Source organism: Rhinoraja longicauda, chromosome 6 (assembly GCF_053455715.1).
Source record: "Rhinoraja longicauda isolate Sanriku21f chromosome 6, sRhiLon1.1, whole genome shotgun sequence".
Classification (NCBI taxonomy): Eukaryota; Metazoa; Chordata; class Chondrichthyes; order Rajiformes; family Arhynchobatidae; genus Rhinoraja; species Rhinoraja longicauda.
The window spans coordinates 38,733,632-38,753,055 of NC_135958.1; the positions used below are offsets into that span (position 1 = coordinate 38,733,632).

Sequence of the window (19,424 nt, forward strand, 5' to 3'; positions counted from 1 at the left end):
ACAGGCAGCATCTCTGGAGAGCAGGAATGGGTGATGTTTTGGGTCGAGACCCTTCAGACATGCATGATCTAGTCTTTAACTGTTGATATTGATTGTTGAATTCTAAATCCCAGCCTATTTTTGCAGTACTTTTATTGATGGGAACACCATACAGGCTGGTCAGATGTTAGGAATTTATTTGAAGGTGTTTAACCTATTGGACTGAAACGTTAAAACTTTGGCATCATTAAAAATAAAAGATGGTTTCAACGTTGTCATCGAGTTGGACAATACAGAAACATGAATTCAATCCACTGCATTCATGCCAAACCTTTTGCCCATCTCATCCCTTAGGAAGGTATCCTTCCATCCTTGTAACTGCCCGTTTTCTTACTAACAGAAAATGGTCATAAAAGGAGAGGATTCAATAATTCAGATTTACCTTTATACTATCACTGGTTTAACAACTCAGATCAGTTTATCGGATACTTTTATATAATGGTAATTTTCTGTGTGCAAGTTGTCTGCCACGTTTTCTACATTGCCATACCAATGCTTAAAGAAATTACTAGGATAAAATACAGTTTGAAGGTTTTGGGTTTTGAAAGCACTGTCGAAATTCAAACCTTTCCCCTGTTTTTAATGAAGGAATGATAACTGAAGGAGCCTTTAGGGATGTGTTGATCAATGTTAAACTAATTAATTCTGAGAATGAAAATCACTTGAACAAATTATTGTATTAATTGGTATGGAGTTCAACATTCTAACAAATAGCAATGTTAATATTTGCTGTAAAAATCTGTGATGGATCATATCCAGTTGAGATCTTAAATGCTGTTCAAATGATTTAATTTGCATGTCCTTTCTGATTTCTGTCATTTCAGTTGAAAAGTACGACGACAGTTGGTGCAAGTCGACATTTCAAGGAGGACAGAATATGGATAAATGGAAAAGAGGAGAATATCAGAAACCCAAGACTGCAGACTTGCTTACGAGAAGGTGTATATCAATCTAAGTAGCCTGTCACATTAGAATATGTTCTGCTGGTGCTTGCTGTGTGTTGAGTGTTGAATCTTCTACATACTACTGCTGCAATATATCTCACCTTTTCCAGTTCAGTTTTTTGGGGATAAGCAGGTATCGATGTTTGGTGACAGAAGTAAAATTATAGTTCAATTTCAGGAAGGTGGGCCTTTTTGTACAGAGAATGGAGTAGAAGTTGGAAAATTGTGCCTCAACTGTACACAACATTGCTCAGATCACAGCTGAGCTTTGGTTTTATGAATGCAGGAGGAATCAATTTAGATTGTTGTCAGGATAGCCAAAGTAAATTCCCGTGGTAAGTACTAAGGATGGCACTTCACTGTTAGATGTTCCAGGTTTAGCAACAGACCTGCCCAAGATAAGAAATTGCAGCGAGTTGTGATTTGGTCCAATCCATCGCACGGCCCAGCCTCTTTTCCCCGCTCCCATTGACTCCATGTACACTTTGCGATGTCTCGGGAAAGCAGCCATCATAATAGAGGAATATTTTAATCCGTAGCATGCATGGAGGGTTTGTTCGGTGGATTACGTAAGTGAAAGATTATGAAAGTGATAGCATCGCTCAGCAGATTCAACCCAGAAACCCAGTGGCCCGAGCTTCGAGTTCTTGTATTAGTGGCCTGTCCTGTTGGGCGGAGAATACAAAAATTTGAAAGCACGTACCACCAGATTCAAGAACAGCTTCCCCATTGTAATCACACTACTGAACAGTCTTCCCATAAGCTAGGGTGTAGTCCTGATCTTCCACCCTACCCCATTGCAGACCTTGCATTTTTTTAATGGCACTTTCTCTGTACTTGTAATGCTATAATGCTGTAATATTATAATTTACACTCTAGCATTTTTTTGCTTTTTACTTTTCTACTTGAGCATGGCTGATGTATTCCTGTATAGTTTAATTTGACTGGATAGCATGCTGGATAGCATTTGATTAAGCATCAAATCTTAAGTACATATTACAATAATAAACCAACCTTAATACCAGTGGTTATTCAGTAATTTGTATCTGTCTTCAGAGATGCGCAATATGCAGCTGCAGACTATACCCTCAATCATGGAAATCTGTAATTCAGTTGAATTAATATTTTTCAAATTGAGTGACAGTCTGCAGAATGTCTTCATTCAATCTGCACAGGTAACCTTGTGCTTTCCACTCACACTTAGACACCCCTTTCCATTGCACCATTCCAAAGAAACCTTGAATAAATTCACCAAATCGCATCCCGCATTCCCTTAGGACTCTACATTAAATTCTAAAATATAGATGTCTTTCTGGCTTGTATCGGTCTGGATGAAGAACCTGCATTCTTAATTCTGTTTCTTTTTTTTCCAGTTACACTGTGGCCTGTTGATTATTTCCAGCAACTGCTGTGACTGAATCTCATGGTTCTTGCAATTATTTTGTTCTTCTCCATCCTCATCCATCTTATACAGACAGTTCAGCTGTGATTAACAAGCCTTTACCACCTCATAGTCGACGCCATCGCCACTTTTGCCATTCAGCTTTTGTTGGTCTCTAGCCTGTCACAAGTATTCCCTTAAGGGCCTGTCCCACTTAGGCGATTTTAAGGCGACTGCCGGCGACTAGGCTGTTGCCGACAGTTAGCCGGGTTGTCACGGGCATGATCGTGAGGAGTCTTCCAAAAATCGTAGTGGATCTCAGCGCATCGCTGAGAAATCATCCGATTTGAAATTTCTTGGCGACAGCTGGCATGTCGGCAGGTATCGTTGCTTATTGCGGGCGCTGTCGCATGCTGTCCCCAGGTTTGCTAGGTTCTCTTAGATGCATTTAGAAGCACATAATATTAAAATAAGTAAAGTCATTTCAAAATACCATAAAATGCTTGTGTTTAACCAATTTATTTACCGTCAGGACATTTGACAGGTAGATTAGAGGCGACAGTTTGACGGTCAGGTAAGCGTGGGAATTTTCGCGATGTTTATGGCCATCAGCCATTACATTTAAAGTGGGCTCCAAACCCAGATATGCAACCCAGAAACCAGATATGCATCTCCCTTATATTTTCAAAGAATGCCCACACACTTTTCACAAAAATCCACTTAACCACTTTTTAAATTATTTTTTCAACTGGAAGTAAATCCAGTTTATTCCTTGTTACAGTGAAGCTTGGTTTTTAAGTAATCCATTCAAGGTGTTATAGTTCAAAACTCAAGCACTTACCGACTTGTCAGTGATTTCAGCGAAAATCAGGATGCCGGAGAAGCATTGACAGCGTGGGAATTTTCGCAATGTTTCCGAAGACGGTGTAATCTCGACCTGACTCGGCATGTCGTGGTCATTGTCGTCGGGTAAAAGAAAATTTTGGCGATCTGCTACGACTTTGACAGTCGCCGACAGTCGCCAAAAAAATCGCCTAAGTGGGACAGGCCCTTTCGTCCTCTACATGCCTCTGTCTTTGCAACCAAAACATTTTCCTGAAGAAAGGTCATTGACCTAAGAATTTGTCTCTGCTGCCTGACTTGCTAAAACATACTATATCTGACTATTTCCAGCAATTTTTTTTTTAATTCACAATTTCCAGAATGTGCCACACTTTGGTGGTTTAATTATCTCATATTTGCATGAATAACAATTTCAGACATTGTTGATTTCTGGCAAGGTTCTGAAGCCATTAAAACTCTGTAGTTGCATAATTATTTGGGTTTGCAAATATGCATGAATTTGGATTTTCTTCCTCTCCCAGTCCGTCGTCTGGCAAGAAAAAGAAGAAACAGTGGTGACGAAAATTCCAATACCTTAACTCTCAACTATAAAGTTCATATCTGCTCTGTAAATAACTTCCCCACAGCAGCTGGTCTGGCATCCTCTGCAGCTGGTTATGCTTGCCTGGGTAAGTAAGTTGGAAATTCTTTATAAACATTTTAGCATGCAGTAGTCCATTGTTTTCTGGAAATTAGATCATGGGCTTTAACTACAGTTAAAGTACAGTTACAGTAAGGCCTATATAAGAAAATTGAATTTTGGGTTGTTATCAGCCATACTAAATGCACAAACTGAGAGAAAATGATTAAATCGTGTGGTGCTTTTAATACTTTGGTACTTAAATATTGCTGACATCCATCCATTCCTAGTATATTATGTCTTGTACATTACGTCATGTTACTTTTGTTTTGCAGTTTATGCACTTGCCAAGTTGTATGGTTTAGAAGGGGAGCTATCAGAGATTGCTCGCCAGGGCTCGGGAAGTGCATGTAGAAGCATGTATGGAGGGTTTGTTCAGTGGATTATGGGAGTGAAAGAAGATGGAAGTGATAGCATCGCTCAGCAGATTGAACCAGAAGCCCACTGGCCCGAGCTTCGAATTCTTGTATTAGTGGTGAGTGCAGAAACTGAGTAAAGAACTTCTGTTTCGGGAATGCCTCTATTGACTCTAAATTTTGCTGACACTGCATCTTGTAACAACTGCATCCTAGGTATATTGCTTTATTCTTCATGCAGGATGGACTATGTCCATACAGTAAGCTGTAGGCAAGTAGGATTTCTTTTTGAAGATAGACACAAAATGCTGGAGTAACTCAACAGGACAGGCAGCATCTCTGAATAGACGTAATGGGTGATATTTCCCTTAATGTCACCCATTCCTTCTCTCCAGAGATGCTGCCTGTCCCGCTGAGTTATTCCAGCATTTTGGCTATCTTCAGTGGAAACCAGCACCTACACAAAAACATTTTTTTTTAATGTGAAACTTTTCACCCACCATGTATGAAATTAAAAGAGGCTCTGAAATAACACAACTTCAGAGCTTTAAACACTCAACCAGTCCAGAGTAGGGGGACTGGCTATATGAAGATTGGTCTGTGATTTGGTTGATGGGCAGATGCATGACAGAATCACAAAATGGTGTAAAAGGAGACAACAAGTGGAGAAGTAAAAGATAAAGTAAATGTATCACGGAGTAGCTGTTGTATATCTACAATGATGTGTGGGAGCGAGTGTTTCATTAAAGACTAAACTAGTCATCATTTCTATAGCATAGTGTAGTTCTGTTCCACATGTGTGGTGAACACAATGCAGCAAAAATTTTGTCAGAAGGAAAATGTATGATGACATCTCTGCTGTGCATTGTTATTAACATGTAGATATGTGGCACTAGAAACCATTAGCCTCTCTTTTCTATTAATTTTCTCTAAATATTTCTGTAAAAGATTGAAGTAGGACTAATTATACATTGCGAAGGATGGGGTAGAGGAGGCAAGTGTTTCTGTGCATCTCTATTAGTAAAAGACCCTTAAATGAGGCATGATATAAATTATATGTACTCTGACCATATTCTGATGAGTAACCGCAAAACATCAATATTTTTAAATGATTCAAAATTAATTAATTTGCATTTAAGAAGTTGGATTGTTACATTGCCAAGGTTTTCAAATTGGGAGATGGACCACTCTAGAGGTCATGGTAATGTTAAAAGTAAACAAGTGCACTTATGCAGACAACTGCCAAGAAATCCATCCCCAGTTGGTAGTGTCACATGCACCTTGTCGAAGAGACAATTTGCTGTACTCTGCCTCCAAAATGTCTGTTCATTTCAATAGAGTTGAAGTTTGAAAATGTTCCAATGTGTGTGCTTGTTTGGAGTTACCAACAGGTGAGGACTTTCATTGTAGTGTATTACCAATGTCTCTTCTAAAGAAACCAATAGACCTTCGAGCTACCACCACCATTCAATGTGATCATGGCTGATCATTCTCAATCAGTACCCCGTTCCTGCCTTCTCCCCATACCCCTTGACTCCGCTATCTTTAAGAGCTCTATCTAGCTCTCTCTTGAAAGCATCCAGAGAAGTGGCCTCCACTGCCTTCTGAGGCAGAGAATTCCACAGATTTACAACTCTCAGACTGAAAAGGTTTTTCCTCATCTCCGTTCTAAATGGCCTACCCCTTATTCTTAAACTGTGGCCCCTAGTTCTGGACTCCCTCAACATTGGGAACATGTTTCCTGCCTCCAATGTGTCCAATCCCTTAATAATCTTATACGTTTCAATAAGATCCCCTCTCGTCCTTTTAAATTCCAGTGTATACAAGTCTAGTCGCCCAGTCTTTCAACATACGACAGTCCCGCCATTCCAGGAATTAACCTATTGAACCTACACTACACGCCCTCAATAGCAAGAATATCCTTCCTCAAATTTGGAGACCAAAACTGCACATAGTACTCCAGGTGCGGTCTCAGCAGGGCCCTGTACAACTGCAGAAGGACCTCTTTGCTCCTATACTCAACTCCTCTTGTTATGAAGGCCAACATTCCATTGGCTTTCTTCACTGCCTGCTGTACCTGCATGCTTCCTTTCAGTGACTGATGCACTAGGACACCCAGATCTCGTTGTACATCCCCTTTTCCTAACGACACCATTCAGATAATAATCTGCCTTCCGATTCTTACCACCAAAGTGGATAACCTCATATTTATCCACATTAAACTGCATCTGCCATGCATCTGCCCACTCACACAACCTGTCCAAGTCACCCTGCAACCTCATAGCATCTTCCTCAAAGTTCACACTGCCACCCAGCTTTGTGTCATCTGCAAATTTGCTAATGTTACCTTGAATCCCTTCATCCAAGTCATTAATGTATATTGTAAATAGCTGCGGTCGCAGCACCGAGCCTTGGGGTACCCCACTAGTCACTGCATGCCATTCTGAAAGGGACCCATGTATCCCCACTCTTTGCTTTCTGTCTGTCAACCAATTTTCTATCCATGTCAGTACCCTTCCCCCAATACCATTTGCTCTAATTTTGCCCACTAATCTCCTATGTGGGACCTTGTCGAAGGTTTTCTGAAAGTCAAGGTACACTACATCCACCGGCTCTCCCCTGTCCATTTTCCTAGTTACATCCTCAAAAAATTCCAGAAGTTTAGTCAAGCATGATTTCCCCTTCGTAAATCCATGCTGACTCGGAACGATCCTGTAACTGCTATCCAAATGCTCCGCAATTTCATCTTTTATAATTGACTCCAGCATCTTCACCACCACTGATGTCAGACTAACTGGTTTATAATTTCCTGTTTTCCCTCTCCCTCCTTTCTTAAAAAGTGGGGTAACATTAGCTACCCTCCAATCCACAGGAACTGATCCTGAATCTATAAAACTTTGGAAAATGATCACCAATGCGTCCACGGTTTCTAGAGCCACCTTCAGCAGATAAATATTATAATTTGATCAAGATCATTAATATTAACCCATCATTTCGATGTTGGTAAAGAAAGGAATGTACTAATATGTAAATGCTATCATGAATATTAATTAGAAAATAGCATGTTGCTCTTTCTTGCTCTATGCTTTCTGTTTCTGTTAGTCTTTGAAAGAAACCTTCTTAATACTAAACTCAGTTTCTGAAAAAAAGTAATCCTCAAGTGTGATATTCAGGCTAGCCTATGAATGTTAGTATGAGCCTGAAACCTAATTCTTGCATTATACGTCTCCTTTTGAGTGTTTTGCTCGCTTGTGGTAGTGAATGGCTGATCTTCTGGTCCACTTTTTTCAGGTTAATGCAGAGCGAAAGATGGTTAGTAGTTCTGCTGGAATGCAAAGTACAGTCAAGACGAGTCCTCTACTGAAGGTGTGAAATTCTTACCTTGGAAGTATTCTCTGAATTTTTGTTAAACCAAAATGTTATTCCATACAAAACCATAAGGATTTATTCTGTGTCGATTGTGGCTCAATCAGTAGACAATAAAAAGTGGATGACTGAATCAATTCTGCACTCTGTATCATTCCCTTCACTCTTTAGACTTTAGAGATACAGATCCCCATTTCTTCTCCCCAGAGATGCTACCTGTTTCGCTGAGTTGCTCCAACATGTTGTGTTTATACCATATTCATCAATCCTTCTTGCAGCCAGTCATTATGCCTAATCTCAACTGGTGACTGCATCCTCCTCTCTGTCCTTTGTTATAAAAAATATTATTTTAAATTACAGAATGTAAGAACAAGGAATTTAAGTGGTACCAATGCAACATAAGCTAAATTTGTAGTACATTTAATGGTAGTTGAGGCAAACTCCAGATGACTCGTGGTGTTTGCATTATTGTATTATCAGTCCAGAGATCATGTCAAATTTTATTGTGGTAAACTGAATATTTGAATTTAATAAATCTGGCAGCATCTATGTTTGTAACAAATAGATCATTTTCACTCAATTTTCAAATTGGCATTGATTTAACCATTGCATCTTGTTGGTAAAACTGAAGTTGTTCGGCTGCACCAATGGACAAGTGGTCAGTTCAAAAGTGCAGGAGAACGACTTCAGTTTTGCTCATTGATGAATGACCTATTTGATTTAATTAACAGTTAACCTGTTGTGATTTTGTGAATGATTGGTGCTGTGGTTTATCAACTGTGTTGTGAAATGTGTAGGGAAACATGATTTGTGTTTATACGGCTCCTTCCATGGCCTAGGGTTATACTTTACAGTGAATTAGGTATTTTTGAAGGCTGGCCCAAGGTAAGAACTAAGGTGATTATTTTACACGAGGTATTACGCAACCGAATAATAATGACCAGTTTTTCTGTGTTAAATGTGAGATAAACGCTGGCCAAGGCATCAAATTTTGGCTCCATTGCTGCTCTTCAATCTCTCTGCTATGAGATGCCTTGTATCAACCTGAGAGGACACATGATTCATGCACACTTCCTCATTATGCATGCAACCATAATGGATGCACCCATCAGACTCTGAGGCAGCCACAATCCATGCAGGGTTTGTTCTGTGTCGATTGTAGCTCAATCAGCAGATAATAAAAAGTGGATAACTGAGTCAATTCTGCACTCTGTATCTTTCCCTTCACTCTTTAGACTTTAGAGGTACAATGTGGAAACTGGCCCTTCGGCCCACTGAGTCCACGCCGACTAGCGATTACCCATACACTAACACTATCCTACAACTTACAACTTGGGGATGATTTACAACTTATAGAAGCCAAGTACCCTACAAACCTGTGTCTTTGGAGTGGGAGGAAACTGGACCACCTGGAAAAAAATCCATGCAGTCACAAGGAGAATGTACAAGCTCCAATGTACCGGAGGATCTAATCTTCTGACACAGCAGCTCCTCTACTGTGTTGCACTCTACCTATTGTACATGAGTTTGGCTTAATTGTTTTTATGTATAGTATTATCTGATTTGTTTGGATAGCTTGCAAAACAAAGATTTTAATTGTATAGGTGACAATAATAAGCTTAAACTTGAGTTGAAAAATAGTGGAAAACATTTGGTAACCGAAAGGATGTGAACTTTTATATTCTATGGACCTTCAAGCTTTAAAGCTGTTTCTCTTGGAGGGTCTGGTGTGGAGGGAACACTGTGAAGGGGGGAGAACAAAGGGGGAAACTGGTGTGGGGGGGGGGGGTTGTAACCTTTTGGCAAGGTATGCACACAAAGAATTTCACTGTGACTTGTCACATGTGACAAAGTTTTCATTCATTTCATTCATTTGTTCCAAAGATGTAGTTGGTGTGTATTTCCAGTGATTGCTGGTTGATGTGTGCGTTTCTTGTTTTGCAGTATCGTGCTGAAATTGTTCCAAAACGAATGATGGAAATGAGTGAAGCGATCAAACAACGAGATTTTGAAAAGTTTGCTCAGTTAACCATGAAGGACAGCAATCAGTTTCATGCCACGTGTCTTGATACCTTTCCACCAATCTTCTATCTTAATGAAATTTCCAAATGTATCATTAATTTGGTACATAGATATAACTCTCACTTTGATGAGACACTGGTACGTTGACCACTGTTATCTCGATATTTCTGACACTGATATTTAAAAGGTACTAAACCAAGTGGGCCCATTCCGCGTAGAGGGGGGGATAGGGAAGGGGAGAGGGTGTCACTGATTGAGCCCTGAACCCAAAGCCTCTCCTGTAATGTAGCACCCTCAACCCCCCTACTCAATCCCCCTTATCCCCCTCTCCTCCCCCCACTGACTCACTCCATCCCCCCTACCCACCCCACTTGCCCCTTCCCTGCCCCCACCTCCACTTGCCACTCCCCTACCCCCACTCCCCTTAGCCCTGCCTCCACCCCCATTTCCCCCTCCCCACCCCTATTCCCCCCTTCCCCTACCCCCACTCTCCCTGCCCACACCCCACTCTCCCCCCACCGCCAATCTTCCCACCTCCCCACCCCCACTCTTCCCCACCCCCACTCTTCCCCACCCCCACTCTTCCCTTCTCCCCACCCTGCCCTCCTCCCCACCCTGCCCTCCTCCCCACCCCTACTCTCCCTCCCCCCCCCCCCCCCCCATGGATGGATGGATATAGGCCTGTGGTGAATCCAAAACAAGCATTATTATCCAAAGGTCTTTATTCATAGCAAAAACCGTAACAAGCTGCGCACTTACTTTGGACACCACTACTTAACTGCTTACATAATCTAATCTAATCTTTTGAGTTTGGCGCCAGACACAACTATACCTCGTGCTCCCGCATCCCGTGACTCGTTAGCCCAACCGAGGGTTCGAGACCCCCCCCGCTAATCCGTATGACCCCCCCCCCAGAACCCTCGAAACCACACCTCACGGGTGCCCGGACCTCCCTCCCGGAACGCGTACGGAGGGGGGAAACCGATACCGCCAATGTGACGGGAGGCGGGGAGGCCGCCGCCGCCGGAGGCGATGGATGGGCCACGTAAGCGGAGGGCGTAGGCGACGGAGAGCGCTTGATCGGGGGCCCGGGCCCAACCATAGGCGGCGGGGGCAAACAAGGCGCCGCTGGCGCCACCAGGGGGGCGGCTGGGCCACCGACACAGGGAGGTCCTGGTCCAAATGGGCCGGCTTGAGCCGGGATACTGAAATGAGCTCCTGGCGATTACCCACCTGTAAGGTAAAAGTGACAGCCCCTCTCTTAAGTACCTGAAACGGGCCCTGATAAACCGGCTGAAGAGGGGGGCGGTGGGAATCTTTCCGCAGGAACACGAAATCACAGTCCCGCAAGTCCGACGGGACGTGGACCGCCGTGCTTCCGTGCCAGGAGGTCGGGACTGGAGCCAGAGAACCTACCCGTGCCCGGAGGGAACCCAACACCGACGTAACGGGCGGCGGCAAGGCGGGGGCGGAAGGGAGGATGTCACCTGGTACCCGCAGGGGCGAACCGTAGACGAGCTCGGCCGAGGACGTGCCTAGCTCGGCCTTTGGGGCCGTACGAATGCCGAGGAGGACCCAAGGCAGCTGGTCAGCCCAATCGTGGTCGGGCACAGAGGGACGCCTTCAGCTGCCGATGGAAGCGCTCAACCATCCCGTTGGATTGGGGATGGTAGGCGGTGGTCTGCTGTAAACGAGACCCATACAACTGCCAGCGCGGCCCAGAGGGAGGAGGTGAACTGGGCTCCCCGATCTGTGGTGATGATAGCCGGTACGCCGAAACGGGCCACCCAATGCAACGCCAGGGCCCGTGCACAGGAGGCCGCCGAGGTGTCCAACAATAGGAGCGCCTCCAGCCAACGTGTAAACCGATCCACCACCGTCAGGAGATGAGTATAACCCCTGGAATAAGGCAATGGACCCACCAAATCCACGTGGATGTGGAAAAAACAGACTGGGGGAACCTCGAATCTCTGGTATGGGGGCTGGACATGGCGATGAACTTTGGAGGTTTGGCACGGAATACAGGCCCGTGCCCAGGCCGCCACCTGCTTCTGCAGGCCGTGCCAGACAAACCGGGCGGCCACCATGGCCGAAGTCGCCCTGATGGACGGATGTGCCAGGCTGTAAATGGCCTCAAAAACCTTACGCCGCAGGGCGGCAGGCACCACCGGGCGAGGGCGTGAAAGATAAACGTCACACCACAACTTGGTACCTGTGGGGCCATACGTCACCTGCTCCAAACGCAGTCCCGAGGCTGTGGAGGCGTACACCTCGGCCGTTTTTTCCAGGCGCTGAGCCTCCGCTAGCTCCTGGAAATCCGCCTACCACGGCAACGGAGGGAATGGCCGGCTGGGACAGGGCGTCAGCGACCGTATTAAGCCTACCCGCAATATGACGGACATCGGTGGTAAACTCCGAAATTAGGGTGACGTGCCGCTGCTGGCGAGCTGACCATGGATCAGAAACCTTAGCAAAAGCGAATGTCAGAGGTTTGTGATCCGTGTAGGCCACTAAAGAACGGCCTTCCAAAAAATAGCGGAAGTGGCGGACTGCTAAATAGAGGGCCAGAAGCTCCCTAGCTCGGCTCGCGAGCTGCCGGCTGAAAAACGGCAGGGGCTGCCATTGACCTTCGACCTGCTGCTCCAAAACCCCACCCACCGCCACATCTGAGGCGTCCACCGTCAGCGCCGTGGGGGCGGAGGAGCGCGGGTGCACCAGCATGGTGGCGTTGGCGAGGGCCTGTTTGACCGCGACAAAAGCCGTCTCTGCAGATGCGGACCATACCAACTCGGCGGGGTTACCCGCGAGGCATAGAAAAAGGGGGCGCATGACCCGAGCTGCTGCAGGCACGAACCGGTGATAAAAGGTCACCATGCCCACGAATTCCTGCAATCCCTTGATGGTAGGACGTGGAAAAGAGCGGACCGCCTCCACCTTAGCTGGCAAAGGGGTGGCTCCGGCCGATGTAACCCGGTGACCCAAAAAATCTACCACCGACAGGCCGAATTGGCATTTGTCCGGGTGCAGAATCAAGCCGTGGTCCTGCAGCCTCTGGAATATAGTGCGGAAGTGGACTAAGTGCTCCTGGACCGAACGGCTGGCAATCAAAATGTCATCGAGGTAAATGAACACGAACGGCAAACCTCGACCCACACGGTCCATGAGACGCTGAAATGCCTGAGCTGCGTTTTTAAGGCCGAAAGGCATGCGCAACCACTCAAACAACCCGAACGGAGTAATGGTAGCCGTCTTTGGGATGTCCGGCGGATGGACCGGGATCTGATGATATCCCCGCACCAGATCGATCTTGGAAAAAATTGTAGCCCCCTCTAGGCTAGCTGAGAAGTCCTGTATGTGCGGAATCGGGTAGCGGTCCGGCCGTGTTGCCGCGTTAAGTCGTCGGAAATCCCTACATGGTCTCCATCCCCTAGATGCCTTGGAAACCGTATGCAAGGGGGAGGCCCACGGACTACTTGAAGGCCGCACAATTCCCAGCCTCTCCAAGTTCAAGAACTCTCGAGCCATGGCCAGCTTTTCGGGTGGGAGGCGCCGTGCCCGGGCAAAAACCGGCGGGCCCTCGGTCGGAATGAAATGCACCACCCCATGCTTCTCGGAAGGTGCATCGAACCGCTGAACGAGGAACTGCGGGAACTCCGCTAGGACCGCATCGAACTGACCGGGGGCCGTGATGGCCTGGATCGCTGAACTGGGTGGGGGGGCGCTTGGAGGGGCCGTTCGTCGGCCGAGGGCTGCAGTCCGCTACCGTGGACGTCTACTACCAACGAAAACGCCCATAGGAAGTCCGCACCCAAAATGGCCTGGCCCACATCCACCACGATGAAATTCCAACGGTAGGTCCTAGACCCAAAGGACAGGGACATAGTCCTCTTACCGTAAGTGCGGATGGCGCTACCGTTCACTGCAATAAGGGGCGGCCCCTTCCCCCCCGCTTGAACTTCACAGCCGTAGGGGGGCACAATACTCACCACCGCTCCCGTATCCACCAGAAACACGATCCCGGTCTCTTGGTCCGTCACATAGAGGCGGCGATTACGGCCAATCGAAACTGCCTCTACGTTCGATCGGCCCATGCATTTCCCAGAAACGTACACGGGGCTCTGCAACTTCGGGCGTCACTGCCCCACCGCCGATGGAAGAAACACCAGCCGCTTTTATTCTGCCGTGCTGGTTGTGCTCGCGACCAATAAACATGTTCTGCAGCCCCTTCTTGCCTGGCAGACTGCGAAATAGCGGCCGAGCCGTCGCTCTACCGGCCGCTCCCCCGACTGCCGCTGGGCCTCGAGACACGATTGACCGAGTCGTCCCGGATGTTCCGCTCCCTGACGAGCACGTCGGCTTTCTCGGCGAACGTTCCCGGGTCGTCAAACGAGACGTCGGCCAACACCAGCCTGACGTCCTGGGGTAGCTTCTCTCGAAATGCCGCTTCGAAAACCATGCACGGCTGATGGTCGCCCACCAAGGTCAGCATTTCCGTCATCAACTCGGACGGCAGCCGCTGCCCCAACGCTGGTAGATGGAGCAGCTTCAGAGCCCGCTGGTTCTGGCTCCAGCCGAATTTCTTCAGTAGGAGCCTCTTGAGCCCCACGTACTGCTCCGTTTGGGGTGGACTGGTCAGATATTGACTGACCCTCGCAGCCACCTCTGCCTGCAGACAGCTCACCAGGTGGTGGTACTTCTGTTCGCTCCCCACCTTTTTTATATGGAACTGCGACTCCGCCTGTACAATCCACAGGTGCGGCTGATGGGCCCAGAACGGCGGTAGGTGAACCTCGCCCACGCTCGCTCCCACTTGCGACATTCTGCGTGTTCTTACGTTTGGGTCACCAATGTAGTGAGTCCAAAACGAGCGTTATTATCCAAAGGTCTTTATTCATAGCAAAAACCGTAACAAGCTGCGCACTTACTTTGGACACCACTACTTAACTGCTTACATAATCTAATCTAATCTTTTGAGTTTGGCGCCAGACACAACTATACCTCGCGCTCCCTCATCCCGTGACTCGTTAGCCCAACCGAGGGTTCGAGACCCCCCCACTAATCCGTATGTCCCTACAGGCCTAATCAAATACCGCCCTCTCTTTCCTAAACCAATATCAATACTTGATTTTTTTGTGTTTGGAAAATTGTTGTAACTAAAAGCATTTTACTAATTTAGTGCATGTTCTGACTGAATTGCTCTGAGAACATTTAGATGATGTTGTACTGTTCTTAAAGCTTTAGTCTGAAAACCATTGGACACTAATTGGACACTAATTGCTAACCTAGCATTAGCACAGCTGCACTCGGCCATCAGTAAGCAGCAGGATGCCCACCCCAACGGTGACTTCAATCAGGTCGACCTACGAGCCTCGCTCCACAAATTCCATCAGCATGTGCAGTGCCCTACCAGGGGCTCAAACACACTGGACAAGGTGTACACCAATGTAAAGGACGCCTACAGAGCTCTCCCCTGCCCACCCCTGGGACAATCCGATCACTTCTCACTGTTTTTACTGCCCGCATACAAACCCCTCATCCGCAAGACCAAACCCACAATAAAGACGGTCAAAATATGGCCCGAGGATGCCACCCTACAACTCCAGGACTGCTTTGATCGCACCGACTGGGACCTGTTTGCACAACAGGCCACCTACGGTTCAGAGATAGAGGTAGACTTGGAGGAATACGCATCCACTGTGCTCTCCTACATCAACTGCTGTGTGGAGAATGTCACGGAGGACAAGGTGATAAAGATGTTCCCAAACCGGAAACCCTGGATGAACAAGGAGGTACAGAACCTGCTGAGGGCACGCAACAATGCCTTTAAATCTGGTGACACTTCAGCATACAGTGTTGCCAGATCACACCTAAGCAAAGGTATTAAAAGGGCCAAAGACACCCATAGGCAACGGGTGGAAGACCACTTCAACACCACGGACACCAGAAGCATGTGGCAGGGTGTCAGGGACATCACTGGCTACAAGAGCAGCCCTGCCTGTCCCCACAGCGATATGGCACTGACCAACGAGCTTAACACCTTCTTTGCCCGCTTTGAAACTGGCAAAACCACCTTGAGTGAAAGAACCCCAGCCGAGGCGGTGGGACGGGTCTTGCAACTGAGCACACAGGAGGTACAACGCGCTCTGCAAAGGGTCAACCCACGCAAGGCTGCAGGACCGGATGGTGTTCAAGGAAGGGTACTGAAGGACTGTGCTGAACAGCTGGCTGAGGTATTCACCAGGATCTTTAACCTGTCATTATCTCTGGCTACGGTCCCCAAGTGCCTGAAGTCGGCTATCATAGTTCCGGTGCCGAAAAAAGCAAAGATCTCCAACCTGAACGACTACCGCCCGGTTGCCCTAACGCCGATAGTCATGAAGTGCTTTGAGAGGCTGGTCCTCTCACACATCAAATCCAGCATCCCTGACTCACTGGACCCACATCAATTTGCATACAGGGCAAATAGATCTACAGAGGACGCCATCTCTCTGGCTCTTCACACTGTCCTGACTCACCTAGAGAGACAGGGCACGTACGTGAGGATGCTATTCATAGACTATAGCTCCGCCTTCAACACGGTCATCCCCACCAAGCTCATCACCAAACTCCACCAGCTAGGTCTTAGCTCGTCATTATGTGACTGGATCCTGGACTTCCTGCTGGAACGACCGCAGGCAGTGAGAATGGGCCCGCACCTGTCCTCCACTATCACCCTGAGTACCGGCACACCACAGGGCTGTGTTCTGAGCCCCATGCTCTACTCCCTCTTCACACACGACTGTGTTCCTGCATTCGACACCAACACCATTGTCAAGTTTGCAGATGACACAACGGTGATCGGGCTGATCACCAACGGGGATGAAACAAACTATAGAGCGGAGGTGCAGAACCTGGCGGACTGGTGCTCGGATAACAACCTGTCCCTAAATACCACCAAGACCAAGGAGCTGATCATCAACTTCCGTAGGTCACATAACGGGGAATATGCCCCGATCTCTATCAACGGGGTCAGTGTGGAGAGAGTGTCCAGCTTCAAGTTTCTGGGCACTCACATTTCGGAGGACCTAACATGGTCCAATAACACTGCTGCGCTGGTCAAGAAGGCACAACAAAGACTGTTCTACTTAAGAACACTGAAAAAGTCTGGTCTACCCCAACAGCTGCTGACGACCTTCTACCGCTGCACCATAGAGAGCATCCTAACGCATGGAATCCCTGTGTGGTACCTCAGCTGCACGGAGGCAGAAAGGAAAGCTCTACAGCGGGTAGTCCATAGAGCTCAGAGGACCATCGGAACACAGCTACCAGACTTGGAGGGCATCTACAACACACGATGCCTCAGAAAAGCCACCAGCATCCACAAAGACTCTTCACACCCCTGCAACAGTCTGTTCGAACTCCTTCCATCGGGCAGACGATACAAGGCCTTCTATGCCCGCACCTCCAGACTCAGGAACAGCTTCATCCCCAGGGCCATAGCTGCTATGAACCGGTCCTGCTGAGCCGGATGGCCACAACGCATAGATCAACTTGCACTTTACCCTGTCCAAAACTGTTACAACTGTTCGTTTCGTTGGGTTGCTGCTGTCTAAATTACCTAAATTATTGCATCGTATGGGAGGCGCATTCCCAATCTCGTTGTACCCCTGGGTACAATGACAATAAAGATATATTGTATTGTATATTGTATTGTATTGTAACAAAAATGTCTTTGCATTCCTTTCTTCTAACTGAGCTTCAGGGCATGAAATATTAGTAGCCCATCCTAACTCCATGTACACAACTCAAACAACTGCAATTAACCGATGCAATTTAGAATTTGATCGCTGCAAAATATTTAAGACATCTGTTAATCAGATTTTCCATTGAGCAAGAAAAAACAGAATTTGTGTTATTCTTACATTCCACTTTTTGCCCTAGATTATTCCCTAACCTTTAAATAACATTGCTTTAAAGTTAAGAAAAATGATCTGAATTTGAGGATCAGTGCCAAGCTGTTCTGTTTTTCATAACTGTTCCTCATTTTATTTTAATATAGAGAAGAATCAGCATTTGCTAAATATAATGTCAACCTTTGCCAAACTCTGTCTTTCACAATGTATGCTTCCTGGGGCTGGATGACAAGACCTGTATGCAATACCCTGACTCTCAGTCTGAAGAAGGGTCTCAACCTGAAATGTCACCCATTCCTTCTCTCCAGAGATGCTGCCTGTCCCGTTGAGTTACTCCAGCATTTTGTGTTTGTCTTTGCAGTACACCAGGAATATATTGCGTTTGTCTTTGCAGTACACCAGGAATATATTGTGTGTAGAAAAGAACTGCAGATGCTAGTTTAAATCGAAGGTAGACACAAAATGCTGGAGTAACTCAGCAGGACAGGCAGCATCTCTGGAGCAAAGGAATGGGTGATGTTTCGGGTCGAGACCCTTCTTCAGACATATATATGCGTGTACAGGAATATATTGTGTACAGGTCTATAATTGAGCACGGTGCTCTTACGCTTCGTGCAATAAAGACCAACATACCACTTAGGCATGTTATGATTTGTGTGTAAAGACAATCTGATTCCTCTTAATATCAACACTTTTCTATTAAATTTAAACTTTCCATTAAATTCAAGGTTGTCTTCGCTGCTCTTGTCCTTGTCGTTGTCCTTGATGATCTATCCATTACTGGATTTAAACAAAAATTGAAATCTCCCCCTATCAATATATTTTCATGTGCTTCCGCTAGATTTAGAAAAGTATCCTGCACAAACTTCTCATCATCTGTATTTGGTGCATATATATTCATTAAAGTCCACAATTCTGAGAAAATTTGACAATGTACAATTATAAATCGACCTACTGGGTCACTTACAATATTTTGTATCTTAATTGGTAGCGTTTTCTTAAATAGGATAGCAACCCCTCTTGCTTTTGAGTTAAAAGAAGATGCGACCATACTTCCTACCCAATCTCTCTTTAACTTTTGATGCTCTTTTTCCGTTAGATGTGTTTCTTGCAAGAAAGCTATATCTACTTCCAATTTTTTCATCTGTGTTAAAATTCTCTTCCTTTTTATCGGTCCATTTAACCCATTCACATTATAGCTTAAAAAATTTAATGTGTTATCCATTCCTTCCTTTTTTTTTTGTTTCCTTACCTTGATACCTCTTCCGGTATTTACATTGTGCCGTATTTCAGTGTGCTCCCCTCCATAGTCCAGGTATAAAAACAGAAAAGAAATAAGAAAGATAGAGAAATAGACCCTCCCTCTAATGTTGTTAATAAATAGATTAGCAACATTACCCCCCTCTATTATACGAGGTGTGGTCCGCACCACACTTGTGCCCATGATTATGGTGGAGCATCCACATTCTCCAACCCCCCCCGATATATCAAGTACTTCTAAAAATTAACAATCCTTAATACAGTTAATCCCCTCTATAGTATACAGATATTATTAATAATCAATCATTCATGAATCTTCTTAAGCATTTCTCGATGGCAATTCTTCCGCATACTCTTCTGCTTTGACAAAGTCTTTAAAAAATTTATTTTCTCCAGTGTTGATCATAATCTTCAAAGTAGCCAGATGCAGTAAAATGAACCTATAGCCTTTCTTCCATAGAATATTTTTTGCCTTATTAAATGTTATAGATGTTTGGAGGAAAAGCCATCCCAAGGAAAGAGATTACTCTTTTTATTCCAATAGACATGATACGTATTCTAGAATAGATCTATTTTTGATTTCAGCTCAATTAAGCGGTAGAATAATACAAATAGATTACAAGGCTAGATTGTTATCGGATC

At 45.8% G+C, this 19,424-nt stretch overlaps 1 protein-coding gene across 1 annotated transcript in view; it reads left to right on the forward strand.

Annotated features, from left to right (window-relative positions):
* Positions 1 to 19,424, forward strand: part of mvda (mevalonate (diphospho) decarboxylase a) — a 40,867-nt gene that overhangs the window by 6,712 nt on the left and 14,731 nt on the right. Inside the window, exons 3-7 of the mRNA XM_078400828.1 lie at positions 864 to 978; positions 3,729 to 3,875; positions 4,162 to 4,361; positions 7,534 to 7,608; positions 9,553 to 9,768. Of these exons, the coding sequence (XP_078256954.1) occupies positions 864 to 978; positions 3,729 to 3,875; positions 4,162 to 4,361; positions 7,534 to 7,608; positions 9,553 to 9,768 (753 nt within the window). The remainder of the gene's footprint in view (positions 1 to 863; positions 979 to 3,728; positions 3,876 to 4,161; positions 4,362 to 7,533; positions 7,609 to 9,552; positions 9,769 to 19,424) is intronic.